This window comes from Mercenaria mercenaria, chromosome 8 (assembly GCF_021730395.1).
Source record: "Mercenaria mercenaria strain notata chromosome 8, MADL_Memer_1, whole genome shotgun sequence".
In the NCBI taxonomy this organism is placed as follows: Eukaryota; Metazoa; Mollusca; class Bivalvia; order Venerida; family Veneridae; genus Mercenaria; species Mercenaria mercenaria.
In genome coordinates, this window is record NC_069368.1 from 77523059 (window position 1) to 77543094 (window position 20036).

A 20036-nucleotide genomic window follows, 5' to 3' on the forward strand; every position below is an offset into this window, starting at 1 on the left:
CATTTACGTGTTTGTTAAATACTGAGTCTTGTATTTATTGTAGATTTCCAAACTGAAGAGGAACTGAAGAACTATCTTACCTCCACATATGAGAGGACAGCTTCAGGGGAGGTAACTGACATAGATAGTTGCATACAGTCTATGATCACAGTGGCACTGCATTATTTCAAACTGATGGATGATAAGACTTCGGCCAAGGTATTATATATGTGGAACTACTTCTATTCTACTTAGTACATGTATTGTGTGGCACATTGATGAATTTTTTCTTTTTATACGCCCGTTTGAAAAACGGGACGTATTATGGGAACGCCCCTGGCGGGCGGGCGGGCGGGCAGCGTCCACAGACCTTGTCCGGAGCATATCTTCTACATGCATAGAGGGATTTTGATGAAACTTGGCACAGATGTTCACCATCATGAGACGGAGTGTCATGCGCAAGAACCAGGTCCCTAGGTCTAAGGTCAAGGTCACACTTAGAGGTCAAAGGTCAAATTCAAGAATGACTTTGTCCGGAGCATATCTTCTTCATGCATGGAGGGATCTTGATGAAAGTTGGCACAATTGTTCATCATCATGAGACGGAGTGTCATGCGCAAGAACCAGGTCCCTAGGTCTAAGGTCAAGGTCACACTTAGAGGTGAAAGGATACAAGAATGAAAACTTTGTCCGGAGCATTTCTTCTTTATGCATAGAGGGATTTTGATATAACTTGGCACAAATGTTCACCACCACAAGACGGAGTGTCATGCGCAAGATCCAGGTCCTAGGTCTAAGGTCAAGGTCACACTTAGCGGCCAAAGGTCAGATACAAGAATGACTGTCCGAAGCATTTCTTCTTCATGCATGGAGGGATTTTGATGTAACTTGGTACAATTATACACCATCATGAGACGAAGTGTTGTGTGCAGTTCCCATCTTTAGAATTACTTCCCTTTGTTGTTACTATAAATAGCTTATATTGTAACTTTTTCATTACTAGACGTAGGGAAAAATGGAGACCACGTTTCTGTAGTACAACATGCATGTTACATCCAATTTTGAGGTGTATTTTGACCAATCTCTTCCTGGTTAGGATTTTTGTGTGGACTTACAATTTTTTGGGGGATTTTTTTTTTTTTTTTAAAGATTAACTTCCCTTAGTTGTTACTATAAATAACTTATATTGTAACTTTTTTATAATTGACCGTAGGGAAAAACCAAGACCACTTTTCTGTGGTACAACATAGATGTTACTTTCTAATTTTAGGTGTATTTTAAGGTATCTCTACCTGGTAAGGAGTTTTTTTGTGGACTTAGAAAAACAAAAGAATAACAATGATTACTAAACAACCACAAAATTAAAATTCCATTTGCAAATACAGGTGCTACAGTAAAGAAATTTGCTGTGACCGGCGTATATTGTGACATTCTGGCACTCTTGTTCTTATGTCAGAAACTTACTAAAAGTGACGAATAAAATTCACTTGTTAAATACATTTATTCCTCAAGTTTATCCTAAGAGGCCTCCGTGGACGAGTGGTTAAGTTTGCAGACCTCAAATCCCGTGCCCTTCACCTCTGTAGGTTCGAAACCTTGCGTTGGGTGTAGAACTTTGTAATGTCAGTGGTTCCACCCAGGTGTCAACTTGTGCCTGAAGTAATTGGTTCTTCCTCCTACATGGAAAGCTGGAAATTGGCCATATAACATATAATTGTGTCAGTGCAATGTTGAACCCAATAAAACAACATAATTGATAAAATTGTTGGAAGTATCAGTTGATGATCATTTTCTTATGTTTGCCAGCCAGAATACTGTAGATCCCTAAACCTATAATGCTGTTTTTATTAGCTTGATACCATGGATAAACTTGATATAAAGATGACAGACCAAATTTTTTGTCCACTTTTTGACTTGAATCTTCATTTAAAATGATGGGAACTAGGAATCATGTTAGGGTTGAGGGTAAACTTTGAGTTGATATTTGCCTGTTTACATTGCAGGAAAATTGTTGGAAGCTGCTTGAAGAGACACTATTGGTATCAGGAAGTCAACTGAGGGAGAAATACAGTCATGGTGAGCAGGTGCCGTTAGAGCAAAAAGTTGCAGGGTGAGCGTTATCTTCTATACAAACTTTGTAATTGATTTTCATGGTTCTCACAGACCTTGAAAAGTCATTGAATGTACTTATCGAAAACTCCTTGAAATTTACTAAAAGTAAAAAAATAGAAAAAGTGCTTTAATTTTGAAAAAGGAAAACAGTTTCAATTTCACCCAAAACTCTGAAAAACTTTCCGCCAGCAATTTGCTTTTCAAATAAAAAAAGAAAATGTAAAAAAAAAATGAACTTGGAAAAAACAAAGATAAGTTTTTAAAAAAATAAGGTATTTCTGCTCTTGCCATTACGGATATGCTCAAGTAGCGGTTATGAATAGCAGTCTGTGACCACCATTTATTGAGGTTTACACACAGAGTGCAATTTCTCTTACATGACCGTCTAAAAATCTGATAAAAGTTGTTCAGGTTAAGCTCTCAGGACATACATGAAAAAGTAAAATTTAAGTGTTTGAGAATTCCTTGAAAGCACTGTTAGTTTGTCTCAGATACCCTGAATGAACCATGGCTGTTTGAGGGAGAGCATTTTGAAATTGTAATTTAGAGTCCTTATATTGAAGCTTTAAGAAGTGTATTGTTCCTAGTGACCTCTATATCGGAGACAATGAATTTGATTATCTAACCTTTGAAGTCAGTCATCCTATGGTAAATGTGGGTAAGTTATAATTTACATGCACACAGTTATAGGTACAAAGTCTGGCTCTAATGGTCATGATGGTAGGCTCAATGACTATCATATAGGTTGTTAATAAATAAAAGTAAATCACACAACAACATATTGTATACAAGAACATGTGATAACTTCCTTTTCAGGTACCAGTCACAGATATTGTTGAGGATAGAGATGATTTCTACACTGAAAGAACAGGAGAAAACAGACGGAGAGGAAGATATTGATGAGGTTAGTATTAAAGAGATCGCCTTGATGAGTTAAGCATTAGAGAGATCATGGTGACTTGTTACCTTGATAAAGTAAGCCTGAGGGAGATCATATTGACTGGTTACCTTGATGAGGTAATCATCAGGAAGGACATAGTGAAACAGCTACCTTTCTTTGTTTGGTTGGTGTCATGTTCATGTCAGCAACTCGGACTGGTTAAATTTCCTCTTTTTTAGAGCAATTAATTGATCTGTGAGATTTATTTGATGGGTTGTCACAAGTACAAAATCAGCTGAACTTATTCTCCCAAGAATGGTTATGGTAGTGATTTATTAGATTTTGATCATGTAGTGGATTTGTTTGAAACTTTAACAACTGATCTCTTACACCTGTTTGTGTTCATTGAGTGCTTAATACATTAAATTAAATTTCCACTGGCGGTATTTCTACATTTGATTTTCCTATACTGTTTGACCTACCAAGGTAGTTATTTTAGCATATGTATAAATCTAATAGACATACTAACTCTTATGTCACCAGTCCTTTTGTTAAATATAAAATCTGTAACAGAATATATGAATGGTGAAAAATATCACAAAATGTTGTTTACATGTGATTGACCACCTTTAAACTTAGAGTCGACATTACTGTTTGTTGTTGTTTCAGGTTGTTGGTATGTTGAGAACATTGTCATTCATATCTGAACCAGGGCTACTGTCAAAGTTCATGCAGTCGTCTCTCTTACACAGGTAAGGTTTAACCTTTACCAATTCCAATAGACTGGCTAATGTTAGAACTGGTTAAAGTGGGTATTGAATATTAAAGTTTGGTCTCAGTGGCAGTGTGGAGAAAGTCCCTCACTTAAATCAAACAGTTAGTGGAAGGTCAGTGGTTCTACCCAGGGTCCAGCCTGTGCTTGAATTAATGCCCAGAGTGTCAACCTTTCTCCATTAACAGCTCTAATGTTTGGATATGACCTAAATTGTGGCTGTGTGACTTATTAGAGTGAGTGATTAGTACAGGGCTTAACAAGAGGTACATCATGGTCTAGAAACCACTGGAGGAGCATTACTACACTTTTATTGATGTGACTAAATCAGGGTCTACAACTTGAATGTTAAAAAACTAGGGGCAGTTTCTTTGACTGGAGCATGTTTTGTATTTTATGCTTTCTCCAAAACCTGAAATACTGTCAATTGAAAAAGGGCATTAAACCCAAAACAAAACAAAAAAAAAAAGAAGATAAAATGACTAACATTCTTCATCAGAAGTCACCCATATGGGCAGTCAGTGACTTTAAATGAATGTTGATATAAATAAACAAGACACAAACAAAACAAAACTTTACTGTCTCCTCAAGAGTTTTTGCAGACATTTAATGTACAGATTCGCAAGTTGTTCACCTATATTCATAAAAAATGGTGTTAAGTAGGGGCTAACATGTCCTGAACATTTGACAGCCCCATAAGATGCATTTGATCTTGTTAAATTCTATGATCTTGTGTAAAGTCATTAAAACTTAGTAACATACTGTGCTTCAATTCATAGTTACATGCATACAATACCAAGAACATTGGGAAATATATATGATGAACTAATGCAACCATTGCCGGAGAGTCTTGCCAACATCCTGTCTCCAGAGGAGATGAGTGCCAACCAGTCCGGAGTAAACGAGTCTCTCATCAGTGATGATGGTGTTGGTGGCCCACCTTCAGCAAGAACTCGGTCACATGGTTCAGTTGGACCGCTGTCGAATCAACCAGTAAATCTAGATACATCACTTAACACATCCAGGTAGTTTCTCATTGTAAAATATTTCCTAACCTGTCAGTATTAAAACTAAAGTGTATAGCTACAAGTAGTGTAATTTGCATAATTGATTTGAAAATAGATCTTGAAAGGCACTTTATAATGAGAATATAAGAAGCTAGTTTACATTGAAGAATTTAACAGATTGTAACGTAACATGTTTGTTCCTTCCTATATTTTATTTCTGTTTGAGTATTCTAGAAAAACATACAAAATTATCACAGATAAATAGAAGCTGAATTATTTATTTTGCCAAACCCACTTTTATCATTATTTGCCTGAAAATGGCTACTAAAAAGTTTTAGACATGTCATTATATGTTTATATTTGTGTGCCAAAATTGTATGTCCCTATCGTGATGACTGTAGTTAGTAAAAAGGTAGTAGAAACAGGGTGTTATAAACAATTGTATTGATGATTTGATGACCAAATATTCGAATATTCTTTGGAAAGGTCAATTGAACATTTGATTACCAAAAATGCTATTTTTTATCATCCTTAGTTTTAATGCTTTTCTAGATGAACAAGTCTTTACTTTCACTTGTTGACATGTATTTATAGCCATGTAGTTTAACTTCAATCTGTTAACAATTCTTTGCAAAGCAAATGCCTTCATGCAAAGATAAATAGTCCTTTCCCTAATAAACCAGTTCCTTGTATAAAAATAAATCTCCTAAAATCAGTACTCTGTAAACACTAACAGCAAGTTCAGGGAAGCAAAGAAATTCAGTCATCCATCAATGTTATCTCTACTGATATGATTAAGGGTACTTTATATACAATACTTGTTAATACAGATGTGCTGGCTTGTTTTTGTATCATCAGCAGTTTGTTTAAATAGCTAACCTATAGTTTTACGTTTGTTCACAGAGGTGGTAGAAAGTTGGTACATCATTACAGCATGGTTGACTATGGCTCTAAGCGTCAGATTGTTGTGGACAAGCCAGTCAGTCAGAAGGTTTGTAAGGCATTAGTTCATTTAGAAGTGTTACCAATATTTCATTACATAGCTATACATTTTCAATAATAACTCTCCCATTAATATTTCAGTAGGTTAGAAAAACTTTAAAACATAGTTTAACCTTTTTTTCGAATCTCATATGATTTGGATTAATTTTGTTGACACTGTTTTTAAGAGATCGGTTTTACTGTCATTTCCAGCTTGAGAAAAGATCAAAGCAAAAGATAAAAAGTTCTGCCAAAAAGAGAAGAACTGATAAAGGTAAAATAGAAACTTTGTCCTTCATGAAATAAGATTTGATGTAGTTTGTGATTAGTATTGCTGAAAGGTAAATGATGATATTGTGGGAATGGATTGAAATTTCACGCATTATTTTGTTCACTTTGATGGTATGGCATGCTTTGCACAGGTCCCATAAGTCTTGTTTTGCTTTCTCACAAAAGAATGTTCTCATTTGTTGTGTAATTTGTCACCTCATAAAGTATCATAAGAGGGGAAAGTTCAATGGCTCAGAAATGCTGCCCCTGTCATTATTTGCTGCCAAAGGCAGAGGGATATTGTTTTGGCATTGTCTGTCTGGCTGTTCGGCCTTCCGTGCATGCATGCTTCCCATCCATCCGAAAATGACAATGTTTACAATTCAAAAAGTATTGAAGCTAACTTAAAGATCACCAAACTTAACCACATAATCATTAACCACAGCACATGTCATTTGCTCACATTATATTTAGTATTATCCCACTTGACCCAGTTAAAGCAGAATTTTCCCCTTGATTTGGTTATAATAATAATAATAATAATAATAACTTTATTTTAAGAAGGTGACATATTAAGAGTACATAGTATACATACAACTTATTTCCAATATGGCCTTCTATATAAATGTTAAAACACAGTATCTACAACAATAAGAGTATCACTAGCACAATTTTAACGACAAACACACTTTAAAAACAAACTCGATTTGAAATGATTTTACCAGGAGAATAAATCAGTGTAATTCATTTTGCATACATGTACATTCATCCATCAATATAATAAAGTTTAAAAGCTACCTTAAACGACATAAAATGCATGATAATGGATGAAGATTTGAGAAAAAAAAAATGAATAAATAAAATAAATAAAAATCTCAGTATTAGTAACGTTGTTCTTGTAATAAATAATCCTTAATTTTTCGTTTAAACGTTAACAGATTATCTTGAAGTTTGATGTTTGATGGAATGGAATTCCATAAATGTGTGGCTTTGTATGAGAATGTTTGTTTCAAGTAGTTTGTTCGGGGCTTTAACAAAGAAAGATCTTTACGAGTCGAGGAACGAAGATTATATCTATCGTTATAAGCAAAAGATAATAATTCAGACATATATTTTGGTACAAGGTTATGGTCACATTTAAAAACCAGTACAGCCATGTGGTAATTGCATCTGTTTTCAAAAGTGAGCAGATTCAGAGTTTTAAAAAAGCTACCTGCGATACGATTTTTTGTTATTACACGAATTGCCCTCTTTTGTATATTATATATTTTATCAGTATCTGATTTACGGGCAAGCCCCCATACAGTACTGCAATAGTCCATGGTTGAAATAATATATGCATTATAATATAACATCTTCATTTCATCGGTCAAAAAGTACGAAATTCTTTTTAAAAGTGCAACCTTTGCGTTAAGTTTATTCACAACATTGCGAACTTGTGCATGCCACGTTATATTATTATCTATACAGATTCCAAGAATATTTTGACTTGTTACATTTTCAATTATCGTTCCATTGATAAACAGTTCAAGATTGTTCAGATTATTCTGATTCATCAAAACACATGGTTAAAAAAATTGAATTGCTTATAATTCAGAAGTATTTCACCTAGAAACACTAAACCTCACATAATTATTAATTAGCACATGACCTAGCTCACATTACAGTATTAATCTCCTTGAACAAGTAATAGCAGAGTTTTTCCCTTGATTTGTTTGAAAATTGAAAATGATTATAATTCAAAAAGTATTTCAGGAAGACTCGCCAAACTGCTGATATTGTTCAATAGCTCGTGACTTTTGCTCACATTTTGTATTATTCCCTTGACCCATTAAAAGCAGTTTTTCGACTTGATTTTGGTAAAGATAATTGAAAATGCTTATAATTCAACTAGAGTCACCAAGTCTCTCATAATATTAATTAGCACATGAAATCTGCTCACCTATATTGTTATCCCCATTGACCCAGATTAAGTAGAGTTTTTCTCCTTGATTTAGTAGAAAATAGGGATTACGTTTAGAGTAATTGCCTTTTAGTTACTTTACAATAAATAGATTCCCACATTACAAAGTAAATCAGTGGATCTTCATGAAATTTAACACAAATGGTTCTTGTGGATCCTTTACCAAGATTGTTCAGATTATTCTGATTCGTCAAAACACATGGCCGCCCGATGGCATGGTCACTTTTCCCCATATGTATATCGTGGAAACTTCGAAAATCTTCTTGTGTGAAACCGCTGGATGGATTTTGAAACAATTTCACACAAAAAATTCTTGTATGACCCTTTACCAAGATTTTTCAAAATTTTCCAATATGTCAAAAAACATGACAGCCAGAGGACATGGCTACTTTTTCCCATAATGTATAAAGTGGAAACTTTCACATCTTGCATGAAACAGCTGGTCTGATTTTAAGCTCACCTGATAACGAAGTGCTCATGGTGAGCTGTTGTGATGATGCTGTGTCAGTTGTGTTTGGGTGTGTCCATCATTCCATCATCAACCATTTCATTAAACAATATCTCCTCCAAAACCACTGAATGGATTTTGATGAAGTTTAACACAAATGATCTCTGGTTGGCCCTCTTTCTAAGTTGTTCAAATGGTTCCTGTTCATTGTACATCATGGGTCACTGGTTAAAAATAGGTTTTCAGCTATCAAACTTAAAAAAAAAAATTCTTCTATGAAGCGGTAATAGGTAGAGCCTTGATATTTGGCTTTTGATGTCAGGGTTTGACTTTCTACCATAATTGTTCAAATTACTGCCCTAGGGGCAGAAATTATGATGCCCCTGAGTGTGAGTTGTATATACTATATGTTTATATATAAGAAACTTTGAAAATCTTCTCTAAAGCCATAATAGCAAAAGCTTCGATATTTGGCATATGACACTCTACCGTAGTTGTTCAAATTATGCCCAAGGGTCAAAACATGCCACGCTTCTGTTTATTTTATGTACTTACCATAGGCTTATATATAAGTAACTTCAAAAATCTTCTCCGAATCCATAATAGCCAGAGCCTTGTTATTTTGCTTGTGATATCAGGGTTTGGCTCTGTACCATAATTGTTCAAATTATTGCCTAAGGTGCAAATATGGCCATGCACATTTGTGTCACATGTATATAGAATAGGCTAATACAAAAGAAAATTTTAATTTCTTCTTCTCTGATTCAGTAATAGCTAGTGTCTTGATATTTAAATAAACCTAACTCTGTACTTATACCACTACGTTATACAAACATGCTTGAAGCCTTTTACACAGATGAGGGCTTTAGGGTCAATGGCCATTTGTGCTCAGGGGAGCGAACATGCGTTACCTGTCTGTCAGAGCACACAGTTGATTCCTTAGGTCATACAAGGTGTGGCCTACAACAATAGAAGTCCATTGTAATCATTTTTTAACCACTTAAGTCTTTTATTCCTTAGGTGGTCATTCTATTGTTTCCAAATCAATGGAATGATCACATTATACCAAATCTGGGATGGTGGATGGGGGAATTTTTTTGTTGGATATAATATTTTTTCAGGACTGTTGCAATATAAAATATTTTCGTTCATTAAATGTTGATTACTTGATTGCCATTCATTGATACTTGATTGCCATTCATTGATACTTGATTGCCATTCATTGATGCCCAAAATGAGCACAACTGAGGAAAACAGTAAAATATCTGTATTTTATTCTATTAATATCTGTTTCAATATTTGGAAAGCTTTTGTCTGAATACATGGTAAAAAATGCCCAAATGTACCCTTTAAATTTCAGTAACTAAATCACCATACGAGAGAAGGAGAGGTGGAGTAAAACTTGAGAGACGTCAGTCAGTGGCAGTAATGGAGCGCACACACAAAACACCAAAAAAGAATAAGGCATCAAAAAGTAAGACATATTTCATTGTTATTAAGGTCACATGTCATGTAATTTCAACAGTGTTGACTTTGGAGTGTTAGAGAAAACAGTGTAAGTTAGACTAAAGTCTTATCTTTTTCATATTCAGATGTTGCCTGAGTGTCACAACAGGTTTTAATTAATGACTTATTAAACATTAAGCATCTCTTTATGTTAAACATGTTGTTATTTATGTCTTCCAATATTTGCCTTTTATTTCTGTAGCTGCTGTGACTCCCTCTAGACAGAAAGGCAAGCTGGTTGCAGAGACACCCTGTCATAAACAGGTTTCTAGTATGTTGAACAAATCCTTACAGCTGCAACAGTTACAAATGGATGTCATTAAAGAATCTCCAGAAAAATCTTGTGGTATGTGTTTAGGATAACTTTATGACCCACATGTTGTGGTACATTTTCAGGATAACTTCACAACCCACCAGCCCTGTTAATGTATATTTTTAAGATAACTTCACAACCCACCTGTTGCGGATCAGAAATGTATTAGGTTGTTAATTTACTTCTTTTTGCTAAGTTTTCACATTTATACATGCTGTTTTTGCCCTCACTGCCTCTCTGGGCATAACTTATCTGTGCTTCTTCTGAAAAACTTCTGACTGGATTTCAGTGCAGCTTCCCAGGTGTGATTGGTGTAAAGCTTTGTAGGGCTATATCCAGCATATCCAGCTCTGATCATTGTCCTTAAAAGTCTTTTTTGTATAAAATTTGTCCATATATCTATTCTAATACTGGGATTTTAATGAAACTTCATATAATTGACCAATACTAAGCTTAGTTATGTATATATTTCAGATTTTATGGTTAAATGATTTTTAGCTTTACTATTAGAAATTTTCAAAGAAGTAGAGCTTTTGTTGTCACCCTTTGTCAGCATCTACATCATGGAAGTTTTGCATTTAAGTAGGGTCTTTGAAACTACTAGTCAAAAAATTCATACATATATCTGGCATCATGAGATGACATCACAGGGCAAGTTAACTTCAGCTTTTATTTTGTAAAAAGTAAGCCCCTTTTTAACTTCAAGTTTTATTGAATGCATGAAGCAGGTTTCTCTGAAACTACTAGGCCAAATGTTACCCCTTTTTATACGCCTGTTTTGAAAAAACAGTTTTAGGTGTTGACGCATCCATCTGCCCATCCACCATAATTTGTATTCTGAGTGTAACTTCAAACCATTTAAGGTATTTAAACTTTGAAATTGGGATATAGGTAGATGGCGATGAGATGATGTGCGGAGCGCTTGAAGCGGCTCTGTAGGTCAAAGGTCAAGGTCACAAATTGAGCTTAAAGTTTAAAACTGTCCATCATATTTCATGTCCAGTACATAACTTATTAACCATTCAAGGTATTGATTTCAAACTTGACATGTAGGTAGGTAGTGATGAGACAATGCGTAGATATCATGAACCTCGTCTATAGGTTTAAGGTCAAGGTCACAATTTGAGCTCAGAGGTCAAATTTGTCCATCATAGTTAATGTCTGGAGTATAACTTTTTAACCATTTAAGGTATTAACTTCCAAATTTGGAATGTAGGTAGGTGGTGACGAGACAGTGTGCAGAGTGCATGAACCAGGGTGATAGATCATAGAGCATAACTGAAAAAATATTAAAGGTATTGACTTGAAACTTTGAATAAAGGCAGATGGTGATGAAACGATGTGCAGAATGCAACAATCTTCATTTCACCCTTCCCATTACCATTACACCCCCCCCCCCCCCCCACAAACACACTCACACACAAATAAAAATTTAGTTACTTGCCCCTTAGCATCTTGTCACCACCACCGCACACACATTCTCTCGAACACCTGCCACCAAAAAAAAATCTTTAAAAATAGCTTATTCTTTAAATTTTGTTTCTGTCCTGCTCTGATTTTATTCTTTGGGCTTATATTGCCATGCTTGGTAGAGCTCTTGTTGACATAGAAATCTTGTGAAAGTTTTGCATGTAGGCACTACATGAACAAATGTTTCCAGATTCTCTGCACAACTTTGGCATCATGGGATAATTTCATGTGGCAAGTTCTATAAACGTGGCTTACATTTTGACACAATAATGCTCCTTTTTCAACTGAGTAAATTTTTCTGAAGCGTTTGTACGTAAACTGGTAATAGATGAAACGGCTTCAAATAGTAAGTATGCACTGCTGTGATTAGACAGCTTTTGTTCAGTGAGTTATGCCCCTTTGACTAGTTTACAAATAGTCTTTGTAGAAATTCGTCTCAAATCCGTCCATCAGATTGCAGTGACACTTCACAAGAGTGATTGTTATAAAATCTAGTTTTGTATGTCTTGTTTAGGTTATTTTTTTTTGAGGTTACAGTCTCATAATAATATTTGTCAAGACTACTTCAATACTTTTCCTGGGATTTTATTCACACTTAATAGGAATGATCAGCATTGAGCCTAGTTACACATATTTTACTTCTTTTATGGTTGAAAATTTTGCATGTAGGCACGTTTCTCATTAACTACATGAACAAATGTTTTCAGATTTGTCTCAAAAACTTGCATCCCGTTTTCATAGAAATTTTGTAGAAGTTATTGTTATAAAGCCTAGTTTTTGCCCTTTGATTTTTTACATGAATTACATAGCATTTTAATTTTAATTCTATTTTTATTTCCTTAAAAAGCATCCTGCATTGGGTTGGGGGTTACTTGTGTTTTAAAAAACACACCAATCTAAATGTATCTTTTGTAAATTCTACATCTTTTTCATTGAATTTTTCTCAAGCTGAAAATGTAAACGATTATAAAACAGAATAAAACTGTTGGGAGGACTTGAAGTTAAATGTTATAAAATATACTCATGTATAACTGAAATGTTTTAAATGTGTTCACTATTTATTTACAGATTTAGGACACAATATCTCACCAACTAAAGGGAAGAGAGCGAAGGCTTTGCTCAGAAGGTCATTTTACTCTGCAGGACCTACCAAGAGAACAAAGAATCTCACTCAATACTTTCAGCTTGCCAACAGGATTGCAGGTCGTCAACAGCAACCGTCTACTGAGCCCAAGAAACTTGCAAAGTTAATCAGTTTTGAAACGCCCGATCAGTTTAAATCCCCTGACAAAAATAGTTCTTTTCTTCTTTCCCAACTGGGTGCAAGTCCATCACCAGCTAAAGCCACTCCAAGGAAGCTTACAAAAACACCTAACAAAGTGGCAGACTCACCATGTCACAACACAAGGTCAAAATGCGAATCACCAAGTATTGATCTTTCCATCCTTGCAGGTAGACATGTACTGGCATCACCAGTATCTCACCTTAAACAAAACCCTCGGAGTAGGCAGCAGTCACCTCGTGTGTTAGTAGCTGAATCAGGGGTAAAGAAAAGCCCGGGGCTGTCTCAAACCACCCCAGAGAAGAGCCCAGCCTTAGGGGTGGTCACATTTGGCCTGGACTCACCAAGTCAAAATACTAGGCAAAGACTCGCACAGACGCCTACCCGTAAGTCAGTGAGGGCTGCCCTATTTGCAAAAAGTCCTGTGGCTAGGAATCATTCTCCCTTCCGAGCAACAGCTAGTCCAAGAACACTGCTTGATAAATTTGGCTCTCCTTTGAAAACTATTGGGTCACCTGTCAAAACAACCACAGACATAAAATCACCAAAAAATATGAAACATGCTTCTCCCGTGTGTAACGAAGCACTGCTCTCCCAAAGGGCAGTGAAGAATTCAGTACCATCTCAACTTAGCAGTTTTGCCAATAAGATAAGATCAGACAAACAATTTGGTGACGAAAAACATTCAAGTGGTTCAAAGACACCATCTCCAAATATGAAAAAAGTAACGAAAACACCGGACTCATTTGACAAATGGCGCAGAATGAAACCCCGCATGTCACAACCCTCTCCAAGTGTAAAAATGACAGTGAAACAAAGATTAAGCCAGTGTAGACAGTCAGACCAAGACAAAATAAATAGTAACATAACAGATGGCATAAACTTGAACCAGTCTAAAGGTGGTGTAAATCTGTCTAATGGAGAAATAATCATGAACCAGTCTGAAGAAAATGAAGTGAAAGGATCATACAGAAAAAAGAGATGTCTGTTAGAGTCCCCAGAGAAATCTGTGGGTTCTTTCAGCAAAAGGCGGAGAACTGGAAATGAAAGTTTCATTGGTAGCCAGGGGTTTGATATGACTGGATCATTTAATGAACTGTCTCAGAAAAGCATTGACAGCACTGTAGATTATTTTTCAGCCACTAATGATGATGTATTCCTGTCTCAAAGTCAAAATACAGAAGATATGGACTTTGAAGAGTATGACGTTCAGCAGACTGGACGAGCATCCAAGAAAAGACTCTTATTAACCAATAGTTCTGAAAATGAACGGTCAGAATCACCAATATTTGGTTGTAGTAGCAGGAAATCTAATATATCAAAGACAGTATCAGAAGATTTAAAAACTGGCCAGAAGAATACTAAAACTGGGCCAGACTCGGGGCACAGCTCGCCTGTACATGTGCGGAGATCACCAGCAACAAAGAAGTATTCTCCGAATGTGTCAGCTAAAAGTCTGATGCACCTCATTCAGTCACCATTGCTACGTTCTCCAGATGGTGGAATGGGGAAAAAATCATCAAAAGCCTTGAGCCCCAGGTCGTCTGCTGCCAGTCCTAGATCTAAAGCTGTTGGTTCTAGAAGATCACTGAAAATGATCAATTGAATGCATATGAAGTGCTATATTTGCATATAAATGTATTTGTTTGAGTTTTGAATGATATTTTTGCTTACTATGGAAGACTGTAAAATCATCATTATTGACTTGGCAAGTTTGCGTGGATTTTCATTTTCTGCCGTAAAAAAAAACAACTCCAGATCTTAACAAACAAAGGAAATATCTATTTTTATTTTATCTGTATAATATAAAAAGCACTAGTGTATACATGAAGAAGCTATTTTTTGCCTGAAAACGAAGTTTAACTAGAACATTATGTAGGATTTGTGAACATGTGAGGAGGTACCCATTTAAACGAAGTCCTTAGTAAAAACAGAATGCTTACCAAGATTTATTCCAACTGTGGTAAAAATAGAATTGCATGCTTAGTTTTGTCACAGAGATGTTGTATATACCAGAGTGATACTGCTAGACTGGAGCCAGAACATTTTAAAACTAGTCTGAATTATCGGTGATACATAACAAAGGTTGTAATTATCTTTTGACTAATTGGCAGTTAATGTAATTTAAGGATAAATTGAATGTATAGTTGTGATTCAGCTGCAGCACATTTACTCAGTCAGAATATACATGTATGATACACAATGAATGAAATAGGGTCAGCCTTGTAAAAGTTTTAATTTATCTAATACCATGTAATATGTTTTATTCTCTAATGTACTGGAGAATTTTGAAAACACTATGAGTATGTTGAATAAAATTCCTTCCTTAGAGTTTATCTAGAATGTTGATTTATTAAATATGTATAATAAGATTATGACAGGACAGGTACTTTCGGTGCTGTATGAAGCAAGTGGTTAATACATGACCCTTGTTGTAACCAAAGGGCAGGGTCATAGAGAAGTCAGACTGAAAATGGAACAGACAGTTTATGAGGGAGCATTTTGTGCTGTACAAACAGCTGTAATTCATATTCAAGACAAATATAGTCTCTGAAGTTCTGCATGGGTATTTGTAGGAAGTTTTTTTAATTTTGAATAATGCATGAAGTGTTCTTAGTCTTTGAGTGTATTCCAGATTATCAATTAAATGGAACTATTTGAATTTAGAACTGACCTGATGGTGGCTGTTTTATCAAATTGAATGTTCAGTCTGTAATGTATGCTTTAGTTCTGTCAGATAGTTTTGCTTGTCAGATGTCTATAATTATTATACTGAAATTGTACAAATTGCTGTGTGTAAATATGTGAGCTTTAGCAGTGTATTTGCTACTCATGTTTTAATCATTCTCAGTGAATCATTTTTACAGATTTGTATATCTTGTAATGTTTAGATGATCAGTGTATAGTGTAAAGTTTGATTCACCAAACCCTGTTACTCTCAGTAATGGCTCTCTCCATTAAATTACCCCATAGTCCAGTCTCTTAAGTGTCTTTACTATAACTTAACCTTTAGCCTGCTGGCGGCAAGTTATTCTGCCTTTGCGACCAGTGCAGACCAAGATCAGCCTGCACATCCGTGCAGTCTGATCATGGTCTGCACTGTTCGCTATTCAGTCAGTAAATTTTCAGTAAACACCCCTTCAAATGATAAATGGTACTGCTCAAATTGAATGATGGACCAGTCCATTATAGAAATTTAGCAGGCTAAAGGTTAAAAATGATTCAACGTTTTCAGTGAAACTTTATAAAAAATGTTGAGCATGAAAAGATGTGTTGTGCACAAGAGTCAGGTTTGTATTGGAGGTTTTAATGGTTCAGTGGATTCCAGTGAAAGTTAAAAGTATAAGATTTGTGGGTTTCATGCTCAAGAGTGTGATCTGTACTGCAAAGGTAAATACATCCGAACCATGTGTAATACTTGCCATAGTGAGGGGCATGTGTGCTTCACAAACACATTGCCGGTTTTTATTAGCTCACCTGTCACATAGTGACAAGGTGAGCTTTTGTGATCACCCTTCTTCTGTCGTCTGTCCGTCAACAATTTCTTGTCTGCATGATAGTGGTTTCATTTATGATTTTATTTTAACCAAACTTGCACACAACTTGTATCACCATAAGATCTCGGTTCCTTTCTTGAACTGGCCAGATCTCATTATGGGTTCCAGAGTTATGGCCCCTGAAAGGGCCAAAATTAGCTATTTTGACCTTGTCTGCACAGTAGCAGCTTTATTTATGATTTGAATTTTACCAAACTGGCACACAACTTGTATAACCATAAGATCTTGATTCCTGTCTTGAACTGGCCAGATTCCATTATGCGTTCCAGAGTTATGGCCCCTGAAAGGGCCAAAATTAGCTATTTTGACCTTGTCTGCACAATAGCAGCTTCATTTATGGTTTGAATTTAATCAAACTTGCACAAAACTTGTGTCACCATAAGATCTCGGTTCCTTTCTTGAACCGGCCAGATCCTATAATGGGTTCCAGAGTTATGGCCCCTAAATGGGCCAAAATTAGCTATTTTGACCTTGTCTGCACAATAGCAGTTTCATTTATGATTTGATTTTAACCAAACTTGCACACAACTTGTATCACCACAAGATCTTGGTTCCTTTCTTGAACTGGCCTGATTCCGTCATGGGTTCCAGAGTTATGGCCCCTTAAAGGTCCAAAATTGGCTGTGTTGGCTTTTGCAGCCATATAGAGACTTCATTTATGGTTTTATTTGATACAAACTTCCAAAATATCTTCAACAACAAGAAATCGTGGATTCCATGACAAATCAGATCCAATCGTAGGTTCCAGAGTTATTTTATATCTGATTACCTCCCCTGATGGTAATCAAAATGGATTTATATCAGTAAGTACTTATAGGACTTATTTGAAATTTCATTATTGTCATTAGTTGGACTGAGCCAATCAGGGTAGATAACTGTGGACTGATTTTATCTCAGATTACCTCCCTTTATTTCAAATAAAAATGGGTATATCTCCGTAACTAATGAAGATACTGATCTGAAATTTCATTTATGTCAAAGATTTATTTGGCAGATCCTTCTTTTGTTCACTTACAATGAAAATTTTTTTAATTACTTCCCTTTTACGTTACTATAACTAGCTTATTTTTAGTAACTTTTTATTATTGGCCGTAGGGAAAAACCGAGACCACTTTTCTGTGGTACAACATGGATGGTACCTCCAGTTTTTAGGTGTATTTTGATATATCTGTACCTTGTAAGAATTTTTTTTTCTTTTTGATTAAATTTCTTCCCTTTGTTGTTCCTGTCCTTTGGACTTAGATTTTTTTTCTGAGGACCTTCTTGTCCTCAAGTGCAATGATAACAGGTGAGCGATATAGGGCCATCATGGCCCTCTTGTTATTCAAGATTTGGATTAAGTTGAACATCCTTCTAAAGGTCTCCATGGGTTGTAGTAGGAACTTCCTTAATTTTGAAATATTAATAAAGGATTATCCCCATGTTAAATTTGAAAACAAGCTAAATCCACTTTTGAACTGATTAACATATGTAAAATCCTGTTGCTTTTAGTTCTACTGAACCAAAGATTCAGGGAGAGCTATAAGTACTGCGGATGGTCCAGTGTCTGTTGTCAACATTTTTATATAAACATCTCCTGGAAGACTAGTGGTCAGAATCACATCAGACTAGGTCTGTAGCATCTGTTCAAGGTCCTTCCTCAAATTTATTCAGACAACTTGTACCATTTTAGGGACCGCTAGAGCTAAAAGGACGTCTGATGAACAGCTTGATGGATCTTCATCAGACTTGGTCTTTAGCATCATTTATTTATAAGGTCCTTCCCCATATTTGTTCAAATATGGGTTCTTGGCCACTTACAGGGGCTTCTTGAGTTAAATAGAATAATGTTTAGACAACTTCTCATGAAGTACTTGATGGATCTTCATTAAACTTGGTCTGTAGCATTCTTATAAAGTCCACTGTTAGATATCTTCAAACAGGAACACTTTCCTTTAATCTGTTGGGTTGATCTTCATTGCACTTTGTTCAAAGCATCCTTGAGAGTTCCTGTCTTAACTATTTTCAGATGGGTGCACGTGACCTCTTTCATGTTTTTTTATGCTGTGTACAGAATGTTACCCATTATGATTTAGTGTGTCACCAAATAGTCAAGGTCAGGTGAGCAAATTAGGAACTATGGCCCTCTTGCTGTTCATTTAAAAATGGATTCAGAAATAACATTAACAATGGAAAACACCACATCAAGATTTGTTTTTTATGATCAGTTTAGAAGGTATGATATATTTATTTCCCTTACCACTTTCTGAGTTCTTCAAAATTTTATAAATTAAGTTGATGTTTAAGCAGACCAGAATTACCACTGCAGAATAGAAGAATCAAACATTAATTCTTTGAATTTTATTTGTTATGAAATTTGCAAAGTTTGCAAAGTACATATGTAATTTATATAAAGAAATTAAAAGAATTATCTTTAAGTACTATCAAAGGGGAACACAAATGTTTTAACTTGTCATATATCGTAATTGTACAGAAAATCAATTTTTTTGCTGTATAAAAAGAGAGTAATAAAATAATAAAACATGTATATAGTTTGTTGTTTTTTTTCCTCCAATAGATACGATCAGATTTATTTAAAGCCGGCAAGATGGCAAACAAGTACAGCACAAGCTCGCGTGAGCTTACTGTTTTAAGCTCACCTGAGCAATGCTCAGGTTAGTTTTTCTGATCGCTCGATGTCCGGCATCCGTCGTCCGACGTCTTTCGTCTGTCGTCTGTCAACATTTAGCTTGTGTATGCGATAGAGGCTGTATTTTTCAATTAATCTTCATGAATATTGGTCAGAATGATAACCTTGTTGAAATCTAGGCCGAGTTCGAAAATGGGTCATCTCGGGTCAAAAACTAGGTCACTAGGTCAAATCAAAGAAAAACCTTGTGTATGCGATAGAGGCTGTATTTTTTCATTTAATCTTCATGAATATTGGTCAGAATGATAACTTTGATGAAATCTAGGCCGAGTTCGAAAATGGGTCATCTCGGGTCAAAAACTAGGTCTCTAGGTCAAATCAAAGAAAAACCTTGTGTATGCGGTAGAGGCGGTATTTTTCAATTAATCCTCATGAATATTGGTCAGAATGATAACCTTGATGAAATTTAGGCCGAGTTCGAAAATGGGTCATCTCGGGTCAAAAACTAGGTCACTAGGTCAAATCAAAGAAAAACCTTAGGTATGCGATAGAGGCTGTATTTTTCAATTCTTCTTCATGAATATTGGTCAGAATGATAGACTTGATGAAATCTAGGCCGAGTTCAAAAATGGGTCATCTCGGGTCAAAAACTAGGTCACTAGGTCAAATCAAAGAAAAACCTTGTGTATGCGATAGAGGCGGTATTTTTCAATTGATCTTCATGAATTGTGGTCAAAATGATTACCTTGATGAAGTCTAGGCCGAGTTCGAAAATGGGTCTTCTCGGGTCAAAAACTAGGCCACTAGGTCATATCACGTAAAAACCTTGTGTATGCGATAGAGGCTGTATTTTTCAATTGATCTTCA

General features: G+C 35.5%; 1 protein-coding gene across 1 annotated transcript in view; it reads left to right on the forward strand.

The window, feature by feature from the left end:
* The window catches only part of LOC123566017 (treslin-like), a 33488-nt gene extending 14423 nt beyond the window's left edge, over positions 1 to 19065 (forward strand). Inside the window, exons 9-18 of the mRNA XM_045359835.2 lie at positions 44 to 198; positions 1983 to 2089; positions 2908 to 2995; positions 3641 to 3723; positions 4523 to 4768; positions 5654 to 5741; positions 5945 to 6005; positions 9773 to 9886; positions 10121 to 10264; positions 12770 to 19065. Of these exons, the coding sequence (XP_045215770.2) occupies positions 44 to 198; positions 1983 to 2089; positions 2908 to 2995; positions 3641 to 3723; positions 4523 to 4768; positions 5654 to 5741; positions 5945 to 6005; positions 9773 to 9886; positions 10121 to 10264; positions 12770 to 14589 (2906 nt within the window). The 3' untranslated portion in view covers positions 14590 to 19065. The remainder of the gene's footprint in view (positions 1 to 43; positions 199 to 1982; positions 2090 to 2907; positions 2996 to 3640; positions 3724 to 4522; positions 4769 to 5653; positions 5742 to 5944; positions 6006 to 9772; positions 9887 to 10120; positions 10265 to 12769) is intronic.
* Positions 19066 to 20036: the final 971 nt, after the last annotated feature.